This window comes from Eucalyptus grandis, chromosome 3, assembly GCF_016545825.1.
Source record: "Eucalyptus grandis isolate ANBG69807.140 chromosome 3, ASM1654582v1, whole genome shotgun sequence".
Taxonomy (NCBI): domain Eukaryota; kingdom Viridiplantae; phylum Streptophyta; class Magnoliopsida; order Myrtales; family Myrtaceae; genus Eucalyptus; species Eucalyptus grandis.
In genome coordinates, this window is record NC_052614.1 from 18849200 (window position 1) to 18866731 (window position 17532).

Below are 17532 nucleotides of genomic sequence, written 5' to 3' on the forward strand. Positions count from 1 at the left end.
CCCCCGTAGCTCTGCACGTCTGCTCACGCTCGAATATTAAGCTCCCCCACTCATCCTCGGATTCTTTCAAGCCAAGTTCTCTCATCTGCGTACGCCTAAAATTCGACACGTCGGGCGATCCTTCCAGAGATGGGCTTTCCAAAATTTGCAAAAATTGCAAGTGTTTCAAGTCTGACAAATTCGTCAAGGCTTTCAATTTTCCACAATCTGTAATACAAAGCTCCGATAGTCCAATGGGAAGCTCTGGGACACATTCAAGCCGATGGCAATGGTCAAGATGGAGTTCCTTGAGACGGGTTAGCTGGGAAAGATGGGGCAAAGACTGCCCCTGGCAGGTGATCGATAGTTCCGTTATGCCGGAGGGCGGTTCAGGTAATTCTTGAAGCTTTCTACACCCATCAAGTTTGAGCTCCTCTAACAAAGTCAGTTTGCATATATTACACGGTAGTCGCTCCAGATTTCCACAACCCCAAGCTTTCAAATATTGCAGTTTTGCCAACATTCCAATGGTATCAGGCAATTCTGTTATGATACTTTCATAAATAAGCAAGATCCTCAGATTTTGTAAATTTCCAATGCTTTCAGGTAATTTTGTAATCGATGTCCAACTTAAGTCTAGCTCGACCAATGATGCCAGATTTCCAATAGAGTTGGGGATCTCTGTTAATGACTTGCACCAACCTAACGTCAACCTTTGCAGAGATGCTAGATTGCCTATAGAGCTGGATATGTGGGCTAACTTTTTACACATATCGGCTCGAATAACCTTGAGCTCCTTCATGGCACCAATGAATTCAGGTAATTCTTCTATTGCTATATTAAATATGTGTAATTCAGTTAACAAAACCAAGGAGCCCATGTATTTAGGAAGTTGAGAAATTTTACAAAAACTGAGAGATAGACGCTCCAACTTTATTAAACAATCACTCGAAATAGGAATATCATGTATACCGGTGCTTTTTATGTTAAGGTCCCTTAATTCTATCATTCTACCTATACCTTTCGGTAGCTCCTTGAGTTTTCCACAATGATCGACATCCAACCAAACAAGAGTCTTGATGTCCCCAATAGAAGGATGAAGCTCTTCTAGATTCTCACAATATGCAAGATGTAAAATCTCCAACCTTTTGAAAGTGGACAAGTCAGGAGTTCTTTCCAAAATTTACAATCACGGAGGTTGAGAACTTTGAGCTCGCTCGCCATCTAGAAGAAAGAAAGGATATGTCAATGTAATTGGACTGTCGCAACCTATGATTTTTTGCTACTCCTTATGTTTTCGATTTTTTAGAATTCCTCAAAAATTACCCGTGCTCCTCTACTCTTTTGTAGTTGTCTTATTTAATTTTAAATGCCTCTTTTAGTAATGTTTGGCCACGTCAAAAGATAAATGTTTTTTAAGCACATCGATTGCAAAAGAATATTTAGAGTGTACGAGTGCTAACTGCATTTATTTTCAAATAAAATTTCAAAGGAGATATTTTCTAATTAGATATAAGCAACTTTAATTATCAAAAACTAGATGACAAATTCAAATGGAAGAGAGATACATTCATCGGGCACCATGTTTTCCTTCAATAGCATCAAATTAAAGAGAAATGGCTAGTTTAATTATGAAAATCAATTTTCAAATTTACAAGGAAAAAATAAGTTATGTTAAAAAAATACTTCAATGCCTTCTTTATGTCTTACCTTGAGTGGATCCCATCCTCCCCACTCCTCCGAAATGGCACTCTCTGATAGATCGAGTACAACTAGTTTTTTCAGATGAAAGTTGTCCGCAGCGAAATTCGATGAACAGCCCTTCCAATGAAGCCATCTTAATTCAGGAAGTAAGCTTTGGAAATCTCCGGTGAAATCCACACCATTTGCTTGGAGGAATCTCAAGTTGGTCATTTTTTTAAGTTGTTTGGCTGTGTATGTTCTTCCCATACCATATTCGCCAAGAGAAAGGGCCTCTATCTTTCTAGTACCCTACATTTTGGAAACATTGTGGACCATAAATTTTGAATGATGAGATGGGACTAGCTGACATAAGATAAAGTGCATTGATTTCAATTTGCTGTTATACTACTATGGCATATAGGCTCCTCCCTTTCAATTTTGTGAAATGAAAGGTTGTGATTGCATACTATTTATCTAATCTGTGTAGAGATGTGAACTCAAGTGGTTGCATCCAAACAATTTCCTCATCCAAATATGCCTTTTGCAATTTGGACCTTCTAAATTTCCTAGATTTGTGTCCATTTGCAACTGCAATGGAAGGCCTCTCTTCATGCACACACTAATTCAAATATATCTATCAAAATTCATGCCCTTTGTATGCGAAATAACACTACCTTTACTCCTATTTGGTATATGTGAACCAATACAACTCTAACTGTCCAAATACATCAATCAAACTCGCCATTGATATAAGTATCAAAATTAAAGAATCCCAATTGTAGAATCCCCTCACTTTTTGGGTCTACTTTGTTTGCGATTCTCAATATCAAAATGAAAACGAGAATATCATCGCAAAAGGTACGCGTGTTTTACATTCCTTTCTTATCATGTGTTTCTTCATTGAGGGTTCCTCATTGTATGTGGAAGGAAAATTTGATGACATTGAATGTTATATACATGATCCTTACTACTATAGCTTAGGCTTCTCCCCATCAATTTTGTGAAATGAAAGGTTGTGGCTACATGTTATTTATCTAATCTATGTAAAGATGAGAAGCTCAAGTGGTATTTCTTGAACTTTTTCCTCATCCAACTATGCCCTTTGCAATTTGCACCTTATGAATTTCCAAAATTTGCATCCATTTGCAATACAATAGAAGGCCTCTCTTCATGCATACATTAGCTCAAATATATCTATCAAAATTCATACCCTTTATATATGGAATAACCTTACCTTTACTCCTGTCATGTATATGTGAACCAATACAACTCTAACCGTCCAAATATATCTATCAAACTTGCCATCTATATAATTATCAATATTAAAGAATCCCAATTGTAGAATCCTCCCACGTTTTTGGATATACTTTGGTTGCAATTCTCATAATCAAAATGAAAACGAGAATGTCATCGCAAAAGGTGCGCATGTGTTTCACAGTCCCTTCTTCTCACTTGTTTCTTCTATGAGGGTTTTTCATTGTATGTGAAAGGATTGATAACATCGAACGTTCTATACATGATCATTACTTTTCTTTTTATCACTACAGATATTTGATGCTATCTTTTCGTTGTCGTGTTGCTTTTTTACTTTGAAGTAGTACTCATCTAAATTTTGATCAATTTTCCCATGGATTAATGAGATCTTCTGCATGAACAGATTGGACATGAAAATTGATAAAATTTTTATTCTTAAGGAACTCAAGTCTTCTGTGTATTTCTTTTATTGTAACCTAATATTTTACAAACTCAAATTTAATTCTTGTTTTAGGTGACGAATTGCATGTTGGTGGATTCAACTTTTCCTTCAAACTTTTATTCTTTCAAATGAATCCCTACTTGTTTTTACATTAAAATTTTCTTGTGTTTATTGTATTTTTGTCAACAACTTCATAGATACCAATTTTTTTTCACTTCTAAGCAATGTTCTATTCAGTTAATTACATTTTCCTTCGTGCGAAAAAATGCTCGCTGAAAAGTATTGTCATTTCGTTATGTTTTGCATCTCGATGTTTATGTCTAGTTTTTCTTACTTAACGACATTCATGATACTTGCACTTATTTGTTTGATGCTTGTACAAATCATCCATATGTTATAATTGCTTTTGGTGATTAACTATTAACTTTCATGCTAACAATGAAAAATTACAATCACATGAAATTCAAAACCATATTTACTTTGGTTAATAATACCAAAAATCTCAAACTGATAGACTTGTTCCGCATTTACCCCCATACTAATTTTCATGTCCAAAAAAAAAAAGAAAATTTCAAACTAGTGAGCATGTGTCACATTTACCTCAAACTAGTTTTTGTTTCACAAAAATAAGATGAAGTTATTAATGTTAACTAAATCTTTGCTAAAAAAGAAGTTCACTAAGAATTGAACAATAAACAAATTATTGTTATAACATGAAAGCCTACATTTAGCAAATAAATAACATGAAAGCCTATATTTAGCAAATAAATAATATCAGGTAATTAATAGAAAGGAAGATGGAACCACATTCTCTTACTAAGATAAATAGAGAAAACTCTTACCTTGTTTCCGTCAATTACATCTAGAGCTTCCTCATAATTCCATAATCTACTACGCTTTTGAGGCTTCCTTGGATTTTCCAAACGAACAATTTCCCTTCCAAGATCTCTTAGTTGATCATGCATCATTAGCTCACCCTCTTCGTCAATCTTAATTAGGGACATAAGACTTAACACTTCAATCCCCCTCCCTGGGAGAAAATTACTAGCGTCCCACATGTAAGTTGGATATTGTTTATAATGTCCAATGAAAAAGCATGCAATATCCAAAAATATTTGTTGCTCCTCGTCTTCTAATGCTTCGTAACTTATTTTCAACTTCTCTTGCACTGTCTTATCGGGCACTTTCTTTAATTTCTTTAATGTATCTTTCCATACTTCTTCTTTCTTTCCACATAAGAATGAACCTACAACTTCAAGAGATAATGGAAGTCCCCCGGTAGTAGATACGATTTCACAAGAGATAGCCTCGTAATAACCATGAGGAAAATCGTTTCGAAATGCGTGTCTACTAAATAAAATCAATGATTGATCAAAAGACAACTCGTTGAGTGGGTACATGTAGCTTGCTCTAGCCTCATCGAGAATGCTTTTGTTTCTAGTTGTGATGATGACTATACTTCCCACTTCAAACCAACTACCATCCTTAATCAAAGCATTCAAGTTAGTACGATCATCCATATCATCTAGAAGAATTAAGACTTTCTTACTTGCAAATCGACATTTGATGATATTGACTCCTTCATCGACACTAGACACATCAAATGAACTTCCTATTATGTCAGAAATGAGTAGCTTTTGTAGAAATTTTATGCCCTCGCGCTGAGATGTTTCTCGAATATTTGCCACAAAGCTACGATTTTCAAAATGACTAGAGAGTTTGTTGTATAACACCTTTGCAAGAGTTGTCTTACCAATGCCGCCCATTCCATAAATCCCAATAATCCTTGTACCATTGAATTTTGCATCTATCTTACTCATAATTTCTTCCACATGATCATCGATTCCCACCAACTGTTCAGGAACATTTAACAAAAAAAGTCTTTTTAACTCGGCCATAACTTTTCTAACAACAATTTTAACCAATGTTCCTTCATGCCTGTCAAGTAACAATGAATTTAGTATAAGATAGCAATGTGTATATCATTTTCAAGAAAGAACTATTTGTGAGAAATTAGATAACAATTAGGTGGAGAGTAATGTACCCATTATCAATTTCCTCTGATTCCCATCCTTTCAAGGAACAGACTTCTTCAAGTGCTTCTTCCCATTCCTTCACAACCATTTCGCCCAAATTCTCTTTATGTGCATTGATAGAATCTCGCCATCTTCCTCTAAGATGTCGCATCTCCGAGGGCTTCACTTTGTAAAATATAGGTAATACTATTTGCCCTTTGCTTCTTTTGCACTTCAACATTCGAGCCAGCTCGCGAAGGCACCATTTGCTGGAAGCGTAGTTCTCGGAGATAATCGGGATCAAGATTGTGGATCGCGTGATGCCGTAGAGGAGCTCCAGACCAATCTTCTCACCAACAGGAAGCTCATCGTCATCTCTAAACACGTGAAATCCTGCGTCAACAAGGCTAGTATAGAGATAATCGGTGAAGCCTTTACGAGTGTCTTTCCCTCTGAAGCTCAAGAACACATCGTAATCATTTCCCTTTGTCCTTTTCATCCTGTCATCATAATCACCTCCATGTGGAGGGATCGCTGAGGAAGATGCCTCATAGGTCGGATCTTCTGAGTTAAAGGGTTCTTTTCTTTTCATCTCGAGAGGATTGTAAAAGAGATTGATGGGAGAAGGAAACGGAGGAGAAAATATGGAACCCCAAATCCGAGAATAGCATAAATTTTTCTCAAGACTCAAACTTGAAGCTACATTCAAACAAAAATATAAACTCTCAGAGAACTCATCAGAAAAAAAATGGAGCAATCAAAGCGGGAAATAGATAAGGACATGGAGTCATCGATTACCTTAGGAGTGCTCATACGACACGACCCACCCACTGTTGTCATCTGCATCGATCCTCAGCCCTGGACGTTGGATCACCAACATACAACACTATACTGTGTGTTGAACTCTGCTGATTGCTGATTACTGAGTACTTAAAGAATGCTGGTTATTGCACGCGTAATATTTGCAGCATCATGCGGAAGTTACGGGGAAGTTTCGCGGGTGCTTCTTGACTTGACTTGCCTATTCTTTTAACAAAAAAGCAGGAAAGAAAACCAACTTGCAATAAAGATGCTCCTCGTCCTCGCTTTTTCTACTGTGCACACTTGAATGATGTTGACTGCTTGAAAAATACCGAGTTATTGCACGCACAATGTCGTCAACATTATGCGGAAGGTGCGTGCAACCTACACAGGTGCTTCGATTAAAATCTGAGAAACAGTACGACTTGACTTGACTTGCTTTTCCATTAATAAATGGATTCGTTGGGGAAATGTCATGGGAAGGTGAAGCGAGCAAAGACACCACGATTACGCTGCTGCCCGGTGAATTTCCGTAGAGGTTGTCGGCCGATCCATTCTAGGAAATTGTTAGCAACTTGTCCCACATCAATTAATAAGGATGGACTTTGATATTTTGAAAGAAGATTTTTATGTAAAGAAATCGCAACTATATCTAGATAATTGTTTACCCAAACAAATAAAATACTACTTCATTTATGGAACCGAAATGCTTGCTAAAAGTAAAAATTGAATATGGATCATTGCCTAAACATCAATTCTTAAATTGCATGTGTGGCGTTGTGTAAACTCCGGTAACGAAATATTTTCTCGTGTTGCCTAATGTTTGGTTTAATTTGGATGGCAATAGATCTATTTAGTATTCAGGTGCTCTGTTTTTTCAAATGTTGCACATTCAGTTGGTTTCAGTTTCAATTTCATGACCTTTTCCACGAAAAATCAATTGACAAATCACACCAGAAAGGGTCATCAAATGACCGTGAATTTGCTCCCATAAAGACACAAGCAACTTCCCAAGGGCTTTCGATTGAGCTTCCTCGAAACCCCCATTACCTCATCCACCGAAAGGTGTTGTGCTCACCTCACCCTGTCATATGAATGTGGGGACCTGAATGTGAATATGATTCTCCAACGTTCAAGAGAATACAAAAGCTGTCAGCTCGGAACCTTAAAAGAGAATCCATGTCAAAATAAAAAATCTCAGGCTCACAATGCCAAGCACTTCAAATACGTACTAGTTGGAAACTTGACGGTCACATGGCCATCAGTACCCCTCTTCATTATTCTTTCTTTCAGTCTCCAAGCAAACTATGCGGTAGAATCCCTTTCTTTCTTAAACTAGTCTGTTAGTTGGTCTACAAACTCCTTTGTGCCATCAAATCCTCCTCCTCATAAAGCATATAGACAAAACAAGCTGGAGGAGGAGGATCTGAATGACTGAGTTGCTACGTTGCGCGACACCTCTTCTTTCCAAGGATCAACTTCATATGTCTATCTCCATAATACATTTTGCCACACGAATGGACACATTGATTGTTCAGTGGAGCATCATGTGGATAATGGCCGATGTACATCAATTGAAAGTCAAGTGAAGTTCCACGCATTTGAGGAACGAAATTAATGTTTAGTTGATTTCAATTGATAATGACTCCTATGGTAGCAACAACGCATGATTTACCCTATGCTTATGGTCTATTTAGCAAGCAAGCACCTTCATGATAAAGGAAAAGCTGCTTTGCTTGGATACATCGAGTAAAGGAGTAGAGAAAAGTGATGAATTTCCTGCCCCTTCTTCTCGTAAAGGTTAGAAAAATTTACTTCATTGTGCTCCTCTTCCCCTCCTTCCCAAATAAAGCATAAATATACGGTTTGCCCTTGGGTCTTGTTAGATACTAAATAGAAGAATTTCTTATGATTGGGAACACAAAATCACACTAAAATTATCCAAAATACACCTCAAAAACGGCATGCAGCTTAAGACTATGAGGCACGAATTGAAGGAAGCATAACGGTCTTGGTTTAAAGAGCTTTCAAAGGTTTCCTCTAAAAAAGCAAGAGCAAAGTGAGTCAAGTAATTCGGAGTTGCCTTATTATAGACAATAACGATCTCACAACCACTTTTGCATAGTCAAGTAAGACATCATTACAAGCCGTGCGATCATGTTGTGATGCCCAATAGTTGAACAGGTTCTTTCTTTCGGCCGACGAGTGGACAGGTTGGAATTGGGCTGGCAAAGATTGTCACATATGTTCGGTCAGCAAAACTCGTGCATCACGTGAAGGGAGAGTGGGACATTCCCTGAGCAGTACCCCGTGCTTGTATAGATGTGAATGCGATTATTGATAGTTGAATAGCCACTTAATATTAGCATGACAAGCCATTCTCTTGACAGTAGCATTTGTAACATATCCTGCCTTGAAGGACAATATAATCCAATAGAACAAAACAAACATATCCTGCCTTAGAGGACAAGATAAAATTGGAAACAAATTAGACGAAGAAATCGTTGTAAGTTGCCACTTGGAAGCATCAATAGTAAAATGAAAATGGGAATCAACTATGTAAAGAGAACTTCCATTAAGTCCAAATCTTAACAGAGTTGTAAAACAAACACATTATCCTCAATATTTCAAGCTTCTTACTGTATTATTACTCACATACATGCCAAGAGTTGAGAGAAATGTCAACTAGTTGACATCGAAACACATTCCGGTGACCGAAAGTTCAGAGAGAAATGATATCACAATAGTGTCTTTTGGAAATGACATCACAACATCATCCTGGAGAAAAGCTAAGTCTATTGACAATATATAAGCTCCCTAAACAGAGGTTTCTAGAACTGCCAACGGTCAAGATTAAGTCCAAAGGAAACAGGCTCTCTGCTGAAAACAAAATTCAAATGTGAAATGAAATACAAAATAACATTTATTCACCTTTACTTTTGAGAGCCAATGTTATCCCTGATGTTAGAAAAACAGTAACACCAGCAAAATTTGTAAAGAGAAACAGAATTTAGTAACAAGGCACGCACTTTTGTTGTAACGAGTGCACATCTTGTTCTGATACCAATTCAATTGGTACAAGTTCTGGACCCTGAGAGTCCAAAAATCTTCAATTACGAGGAGGGGGAAGAGGAAAGATGAAAAGACCAAAATATATCCCTATGCAGAAAGTGTATTCTATATCATTTCAGTCCAAAACAAGGCCCAGATCTGGTCCACCTGCAAAATATGCTATCAAATGTAAGACAGCTACACGATAGTTCTATGATATCTTTAGTCCCCACTTCAGAGGACAACGTGAAACCACACTCTTCAGCTTCTCTCTTTTGGTAAGAAAGAGGGAGGCTCAAGGGAAGAGAGGTCATTCATTCAACTAAGAACATCTCCAAGCTCTCAAAGCAGCCATATGAACCATAGTTTGCTTGTGCATTTGGCGGCAGCTTTCCTCAATAAGATCAAGGAGCTTTTCCAAATCTGTGGCCCACGAGTTCAAGGTATCATTGCGCTCCTTTGTTGTCTGGAAACAGACAACTCCCATCGGCAGGTCTATCTTTCCTACTAGGGCTTTGGAAACATCCATTTTGGAGAGATGCTTTTCAGCTTCCCAAAATGGTCATAGAACTAACAGGTCATGCTAATAGAATATCATACAGGCTTGTATAATTACTATTATGCTGTCTCTCTAGCAGATGATAGTGTTGATTTAATAGATTGAGGCATATGAATGATTAACGCTCTCTACAATAGTGGTAACAGAACCCCAAAAACAGAGTTCCTTTCGTTGAGTGATTCAGCTACATAGATTTCTGAGCAAATTAAGAAAGCTCTAATCACGAGATATACTTTTGTAACACTGGAAATGGTGAGTCATAACAGAACTCCTCCCACACTTCTAAAGCGCATCAGAATTTCAGGCTCCATGGGACAAGAAATGGTTTCACAATGCCAGACATTGACACCGATAGCTACAACAAATTTTATGAGAAGTTGACTAAGCATAGTGTGTATGCATATATATCGGTCTGAAATATTCATAGAAAAAAAATAGAAGCACAACATTCTCAACCTCAAGACAAGCCTTGGCCTTCAAGGCACCAAAACCTCTTTTCCACTTTTTTGGAACTTGTATCCAAGTCTAGCAACCATAACCTACAGGTATCAGGGGCAGAGAGGCTGCCCAGGGTTAAATGAGGGGTCTAGGCAATCAGTCATAAAGATTGACATTGATAAGAGAAATAAATAAATGTTCAACATAATCAACCTGGATGCTGAGGCACAGCTATGCAAGTTTCCTCAAGGTAATCCTCAAGTAATACTTCAAAACGACAATAATATTCTGCAGAAAATAGAGCAAGTTGCATCAGCATGATGATACAAAGAAAGCAAGGAAAAAAAATGACAAAGTTCTGTAATTACATGTTTGCGTATTCTCTATCTAAGATCTTCTGCTGCCTTCTCAACAAGTGCACCTTCGAGCATGGTTTTCTCATTCTCAAATTTATCTCTGAAATTACTCCAAAGAGCTAACTGGATAACCTCCATTGTGACCAATTGTTTCAACTGCAAACTGCGTTAAAATAACAAAGGCACGGCCAACCAAATTCTATCGCAGATTATCAACCTATCGCAAGAAAGCGTACAACCAAATACTAGAAACAATTCAAAGATGTACCTGATATGGGGAATTTCTGAGACATTTTTAGCTTCTAAAGTACTACAAAGGCTTGACTGCAACCGATCATGTGGTGACCGAACTAAGTACCAGCAGATTTTCCTTAGAACCTGCGACTAATTAAATCACGTAATGAACAGCCGTGCCTTGAAAAAGTCAGGGAAGACTTGACAAAGACTCATATGAAAGAGCTTCACTGGTATTCTCTGGGTTTCCCCTTCGCTGAAGGAATCTCACTATCACCATATAGCAAACCATTGTAATGAGAGTAATAGTTACATTATTAACCACATGAATGCGAGGTAAGATGTGTGTTCAAATCCATTAAGTACATTTCTAACATCAGAGTTTGCAAGAAAGAAAGAAAGGAAAAAGAGAATGCGACAGATGAATAAAACCATGGCTTGAACCACAACCTCAATACCAGGTAGCGCTTGATCGGCAAAAAAATTCTAGTTAAAAATAGTAAATAAGTAAAGCACCAATTCACCATATTGTGGGTTCTTATTATATCCGTCTCAGCTCCAGAAGTGACAAAATATCAACCAGCGCTTCTTCCACAATACTTTCCCCTTCTTTAGTCCTTTTCTTCTCTTTGGAAGGATCTGCATCAAACACCAGGGGGCTGATTTTCTGGATCTGTGCATGGACATAGTCCTGGTGATCTAAGCTTAAAAGAACCTGCAAAACCATCTATCAGAAAATCGATCATAGCAAGAGAGCATAAACGGAATACAAAAATCCCGTACATGTTCAAGGATAAAGGCAATTTTCTCTGTATTTGCCAATGCTCCAAAATTTTCCACAGCAATTCAAATCACTCATAATGTTGGACAAGGAAAAACCAATTGCAAGATCAAAGACACCAGAATTCAACTTCTAGCTCCTGCAATATCTTGTATTAAATCAGCAGCTTCTGCTATAAAACCTTCTACCTTTGGTTTTTGCCGGTTTCTTTATCAACCGCACTCTCTCAATTTCGACATATAGCTACATAATGAAACTAGCTCTAGAAACCACGAAACCAAAACAGATTGCTCATGAACATGAGCTGCAATAGAGTTTGATTTCACATTTTCACCTTCCCAGCAGCAACAGAGTTAAGTGTCACCATCAAATTAATTCATTACTTGATTATCTCTAAAGCACAATTATGACTTTCAGTCGAACTATCTGATTAACAACAAGAAAAATTATTCATCTAGGAAGAAAATAGAGTAAAAAAAGGAATTAAAGGGGTAATAGCAAGGTGCAATACAAAAGCAATCATGAGGATCCCAGCCAATTGAAAAAACTTGCAAACAGCATGAGCACCAGGCCTGAGTTCTAACATCTCTAGAGATTGCCCAGAACCAATACCCATATAGATATGCCAAAGAGATTCGTTTTTCAAATAGTCGTACATGATGGCATATTACAACTACACAAAACAATAGTATAAGATCTAATCAGTACACATATGGGAGGCAATCACTGCAGTATAAGTCCATATAAATAAAACCCTTAAGGTAACTGTTGTTAAGATTGATCCCAAATGTTTGAAACTGGACCACACTTTGGATCAATAATCATAAGACTGCACTGCTGATGATGGCAAAAGAAAAGAAGAAAACAAAATGAAAAAAAGCCAGATGATGGCATTGAAAAGAAGAAGAGAGGAGGGTGAAAGAAATAGACAAGGTGAAGAGCTATATACTATGACCTAAAAAAAACAAAAAAATTCCATAGCAAGAAGAGATGGTTGCAGCACAAAGGTGATGGCATTGTGCTGCACTGCTGGTTGTGGAGGCACAGCGGACCTCCCATATGCCCCAACTGAAGCTCTCATGAAAGTAGAGCTCACATCCAACTCCAGCAATAAAAGGTTAATTTTAATACAGGTGGAAGCATATGGACTCTCCCAAGTCTGCATGGAAAGTATTTTCAGCCTTGCCACAACCACCTACTAAATCTTCCATCCAATCTAATTCAGGATGAGGGAAACACCTCAATTTTATCTATAATCCCCTCATAGTTCAATCCCCAAAGTTAGCCCCAATAAGCAGGTTCAGCCTTTAGTTATTGTTTCAGACGTACAACTGGTCATGCATGACAAGAAATGGGGCCTATTTTGATTTACTATGAGGTTGAGTCCTAATTAAATAGGCAAAGTAGGTGGACTGGGATTAGGAATCCCATCCTACATCTCCAATGATCTTACTCCTGATCCAATTTGGGAATGATTGTCAATGCGACCAACTTGCATCTTTTTAATTGCCTCCTATATAGTTAGCAATCCTAATAACAATCATGAAGGTAAAAATCTGGTACAGGTATAATAAATAGCAACCAGTCATAATGCTCTGACTAATCCAGAGGAACTTATTAGCATTCGGCATAGGATTACAATGAAATACACTCAATGAAGAGCAAAATTTGCACCGGCTTGTCACCCAAAAGCAGAGATAAAAAGGCAAATATCTGGACATTGGTTAATCTCGACAATCTAATTTGCTCATATCAAAGGAGTGTAAGATACTTCCTTTGCTACAAGAAAGTTTGGGAGTAACTATATACAGTAAAAACAACAGGTATGAATATCCAAATATCAGTGTCATCAAATAATTTTGACTCAAGCACTTGATGAGGAAGGCAAAGAGTGCTTTGAGCTAGGAAGACAAAAATTCATGCCCCAAGAATCAGTAGACCACTTAACACAATAATCTTGGCTCCGGCTTGTTTAATATTCCTTTCGCCACCAGCAAACCTGATACATGCTGTGTTCATGCAAGGGAGAAAATCCACAGGAAACTCTTATTGGAATGGAGAGGTACAACTCATACTTATCGTTCATCTTCAGTTGATTAGTATTTTGACTCACTCCTCTGGCACCCAATTTCAACTTCTTTTCTCCCTTGTTTCATTGTCGTGTAAAAGGTATAATAAGTAAGGCACCAAGGAAATAACTATCCATCTAAAACAAAAAGAATTTATCCCTATACAAGAGAACTCAAATCTTAAAACAAATCTACTAACCAGAATAAAAAAACAAAGTGGAGCACCGATTACCGACTTCACTAAACCCTGAAAAGATGATAAAACAAAATAAAACTGCTTAACTTAAACAATATGCCTTTTCTCTGTCATCACAGACTAAGGATCTCTATTTGTCAATTCTCACACACATGTTTACTTCAACTCCAAAGGCAGGGTCCATCTTGTAAAAGTACATCAACGTATTTTGCTATTACCAGCCTTGCCTACTAGATAGTACCACAATGTCCAGCTTATCCACATAGCTTTGTGCATTATTTTCCTACTCAGCTGCAAGAGTTATTTCTGTTCTTCGTTAATGAGAACTTCCAATTAGCGTTCTTGATAGGATGCAACATCATGTGATCTTACATTGACTTCATGGATCAGGGAGATACTTATTGATAATTAATCTTGGTTAAATGCTTCCTTTAAGTTATCCAGTAATCTTTCAACAACTTTTACCTATTGAGTTTGCTATCTCCTCCATTTTTTATCTTTTGAGAGAAAGCCACAACGCTAATTGTTGGAAACTCACTTTGCACTACTTGGGTGCTGAATACTCACTGATGTTAATTAATTTCACTTCCATAAGTAAATACAAGCACCTTGCCAGAGAGGATATCTCAAGGTTAACTTTGTGCTTATTACCCACTCTTTGTTTGCACATGAGCACCATTAAATTTCCACAGGAATATAAACCCCAACCTTCATTCATTAAAGAGTTCCAGAGGCACATCTTTTAAGCAACTCTTCCAAATCTCGCCAACTTGAATAAATTATTACCCATGGAAAGTTAACAGTGAATAGGTAATGGTGTCAAACCCTGGAAAAAATCATTTGCAAGATAGTGCATCCGCTAAATCGACAATGTCACACAAATTCAATAATTATGGCACTAAACGAAGAAGTTTATGTAAAAACAATGAAAATCCCCTTATTTAGTTGCTCAATACCATCATCTAGGACTAGCACGTAAGCCAGCAATCAACTAACTAATTACTTGCCGCAAAGCTCACCCCAGCAGACTGGCAACTCAAAAAGCAGGATCCGAATTTCACAGTTAAACAGAGACAGGCAGAGCACAAGGAAATACTTCAAAAGCGTGGCTGAACACATAGCAATTAGCAAATATTTATGCAACAATCGTTCGACGAAATTTCTCACCAAGAAAATGCTCCTACCAGACCCGCGTGCATCCCAGGCACAACCTCATCCCTAATGAAAACAAACTTACAGAGAACAGAGTTGCAACCGAAACCTAGCACATGGGCCTTACACCTGGTCGACCCAAACCCGCCCTCACCTCTCAGAGTAAAGTCCAGGTCCTCGACCTCCGCAGCAACTTCAGGAGTCATGATCTTCTCAATGATCAGCCGCGCGATCCTTTCACCCACCTTCACTTTAGAGTCGACATCCTCTGTGGCCCACCCGTGCTGACGCCGATCGAATACTTCCATGCCAAACCCGAACTAGGTGCCGGAATAACAAATGCACAAGCGATCCGATTCAGCCCTCGTCGATTATCCAAAACAAGGCACCGGGAGAATGTTTTGAGGTAAAGAAGTCGCACATTACATATCCGAGCATATGTGTCCTTTGGGTATTGCAATGCTCAGACCGGTGGGACAAGCGCTTTTCCTCTAGCTGGCACTTACCATCTCAGATGCAACGTTTTTTAATCCACGAACGGAGGAAATTACTCCACATTCAGAAACCTCGAGCTGAAGAAGATGGTGATGGGGGTATGAGTTGATGACAACACTCCAGTTCATGAAATGGCGCAAAAACCCTTGAGCTTTAACGGAAAGCTGCAACGACCGGGGAAAGAACAAGAGTCCTCCTTCACGAGCATGAGAAAGAGGAACGAGGAAATAAGTATTATGAATCGCTCCTCCAGCACCCAGTCTCAATTTCTTTTCTCCCCAGTTTCTTTGTTATGCAATAAGTATAATAAGAAAGGCAACGAGGAAATATCTATCCATCTCTATAAAAGATAATGCAAACCCCAAAAACAAATCTATTAAGCAGAATAAGAAAACAAAGAGAAGCCCCAACACCTGACTTCACTAGAAAAGGCAATAAAACAAAATAAAACTACTTGACTTAGACAAAGTGCCTTTTTCTCTTTGTCATCATAGACTAGAGATATTATCAAATTTTCAATCCTTCACTCCCACATCTTTAACTTCAATTCCAAAAGGAGAGCGGGCCCATCTTGTAGAAGTACAAGTTCAAAGTATTTCCCTAGATGGTACCCCAAACAATAACGTCTAGCTTATCCACAGAGCTTTGTGCACTACTTTCCTACTCAGCTCATCCACATGCCACTGACTTCTACTTGTTGAGTTCACTGTCTACTCCACAGCTAAGCGGTCGGGTGTTAAAGACTTGCTGATATCCTACCAGAAAGGATATCTCCCCAGGCTAATCTCTTTGCTTTATTACATATCTCTTTGTATGTACATACAGAGGCGCCACCATTAAACTTCCACAGGAATATCAGCCCCAACCTTCCTTCCATCATCATTCAAGAAAAAAGAGAAAGAAGAAGTACCTAGGTAGGCAAATCAAGCATCGAAATTGGAAGGGCGAGCTAGAGGAATCGGCACAAAAGTCCGTGAGCGCCATCGCTTCAGAGCCTCTCTTCTTCTTTCTATAACTGGTCTTATCCATCGGATCTATCACAGTACACCAAATGAACAGAAACATCGCCGAGAAAACTTGAAAATCAGGGGAAATATGTGGAAAATCCCATCAATTCCCAAGAAACTGACGAAAGAAAAGCAATCAATGTCATCATGGCACAAAGTAAACGCTAAGGGAGTTACCACAAAAGAGAATATTGTCGTCACGGTGATCTCAGCAGCCCCGCTCCCAAGCAACAGTCCTAGGAAGATGTAGAAGGGCACCGCTAAGAAACTGAACATCGCCATCCCAACTATCTACAATTGCAAATTTACGACATGAGATGGATCGACTCTAAACTTCAAATGCGATTGATCGATCATCTGCATCACACCCTACACATTTACTACTGAGAAAACTAAAATCTCCAATTCGAACAATCGATGAGCTCGCGCGCCGGGGCGACGTGGTTCTAAAATGCAGATGAAGCTGAGAGACCACAGGAAAGACGCGTGCGTGCGTTTACCTGGAGCGGATGGAGAGGGCGTTGCCAGCCATGGCGTCGCCTCGTCACCGTCGCCATCTCGTCGTCATCTTCGCCGCGCTGACAGACCTGCCCGCCTGCCTGCAGTGGATGCGCGGTGCGAACGTTGGCTTCGATCTTTGAGCCTCGGAAACCAGCAGGGCGACTGACTAGTAGCGACAAAGAGAGATTCCATGGACGTCCAGCGTTTACCTGGAGCGGATGGAGAGGGCGTTGCCAACCGTGGCGTCGCCTCGTCGCCGTTGCCGTTGCCGTCGCCGTCGTCATCTCCACCGCCCTGACCGACCTGCCCGCCTGCCTGGCGGTGGATGGGCGGTGCGAACGGTGGCTTCGATCTTCGGGCCTGGAAACCAGCAAGGCGATTGGCTAGTAGTGAGATGGAGAGAGAGAGAGAGAGATACCGTGCATGGTGGAAAAGTAACCCATAAGAGTCGAGGATCTCTTCCAAGCCAAGTTCTCTCATCTGCTTACGCCTAAAATTCGACACGTCGGGCGATCGTTG

General features: G+C 38.9%; 2 protein-coding genes across 2 annotated transcripts in view; both read right to left on the reverse strand.

The window, feature by feature from the left end:
- Window positions 1-1575: 1575 nt before the first annotated feature.
- On the reverse strand, window positions 1576-5999 carry LOC120292196 (disease resistance protein RUN1-like). The gene is made up of 3 exons (XM_039310330.1): window positions 5403-5999; window positions 4201-5296; window positions 1576-1971 (listed from the first exon to the last, which is right to left on the reverse strand). The coding sequence occupies exons 1-3, from the start codon at window positions 5963-5965 to the stop codon at window positions 1654-1656; spliced, it is 1977 nt and encodes a 658-aa protein (XP_039166264.1). The 5' UTR covers window positions 5966-5999; the 3' UTR covers window positions 1576-1653.
- A 3919-nt stretch (window positions 6000-9918) lies between these two features.
- LOC104431507 (disease resistance protein RPV1-like) overlaps window positions 9919-17532 on the reverse strand; it is a 108835-nt gene continuing 101221 nt past the window's right edge. Inside the window, exons 3-7 of the mRNA XM_039310334.1 lie at window positions 11596-16539; window positions 11337-11527; window positions 10847-10962; window positions 10591-10777; window positions 9919-10510 (exon numbers count right to left, since the gene is read on the reverse strand). The gene's annotated coding sequence lies outside the window, so the exon portion shown is untranslated. The remainder of the gene's footprint in view (window positions 10511-10590; window positions 10778-10846; window positions 10963-11336; window positions 11528-11595; window positions 16540-17532) is intronic.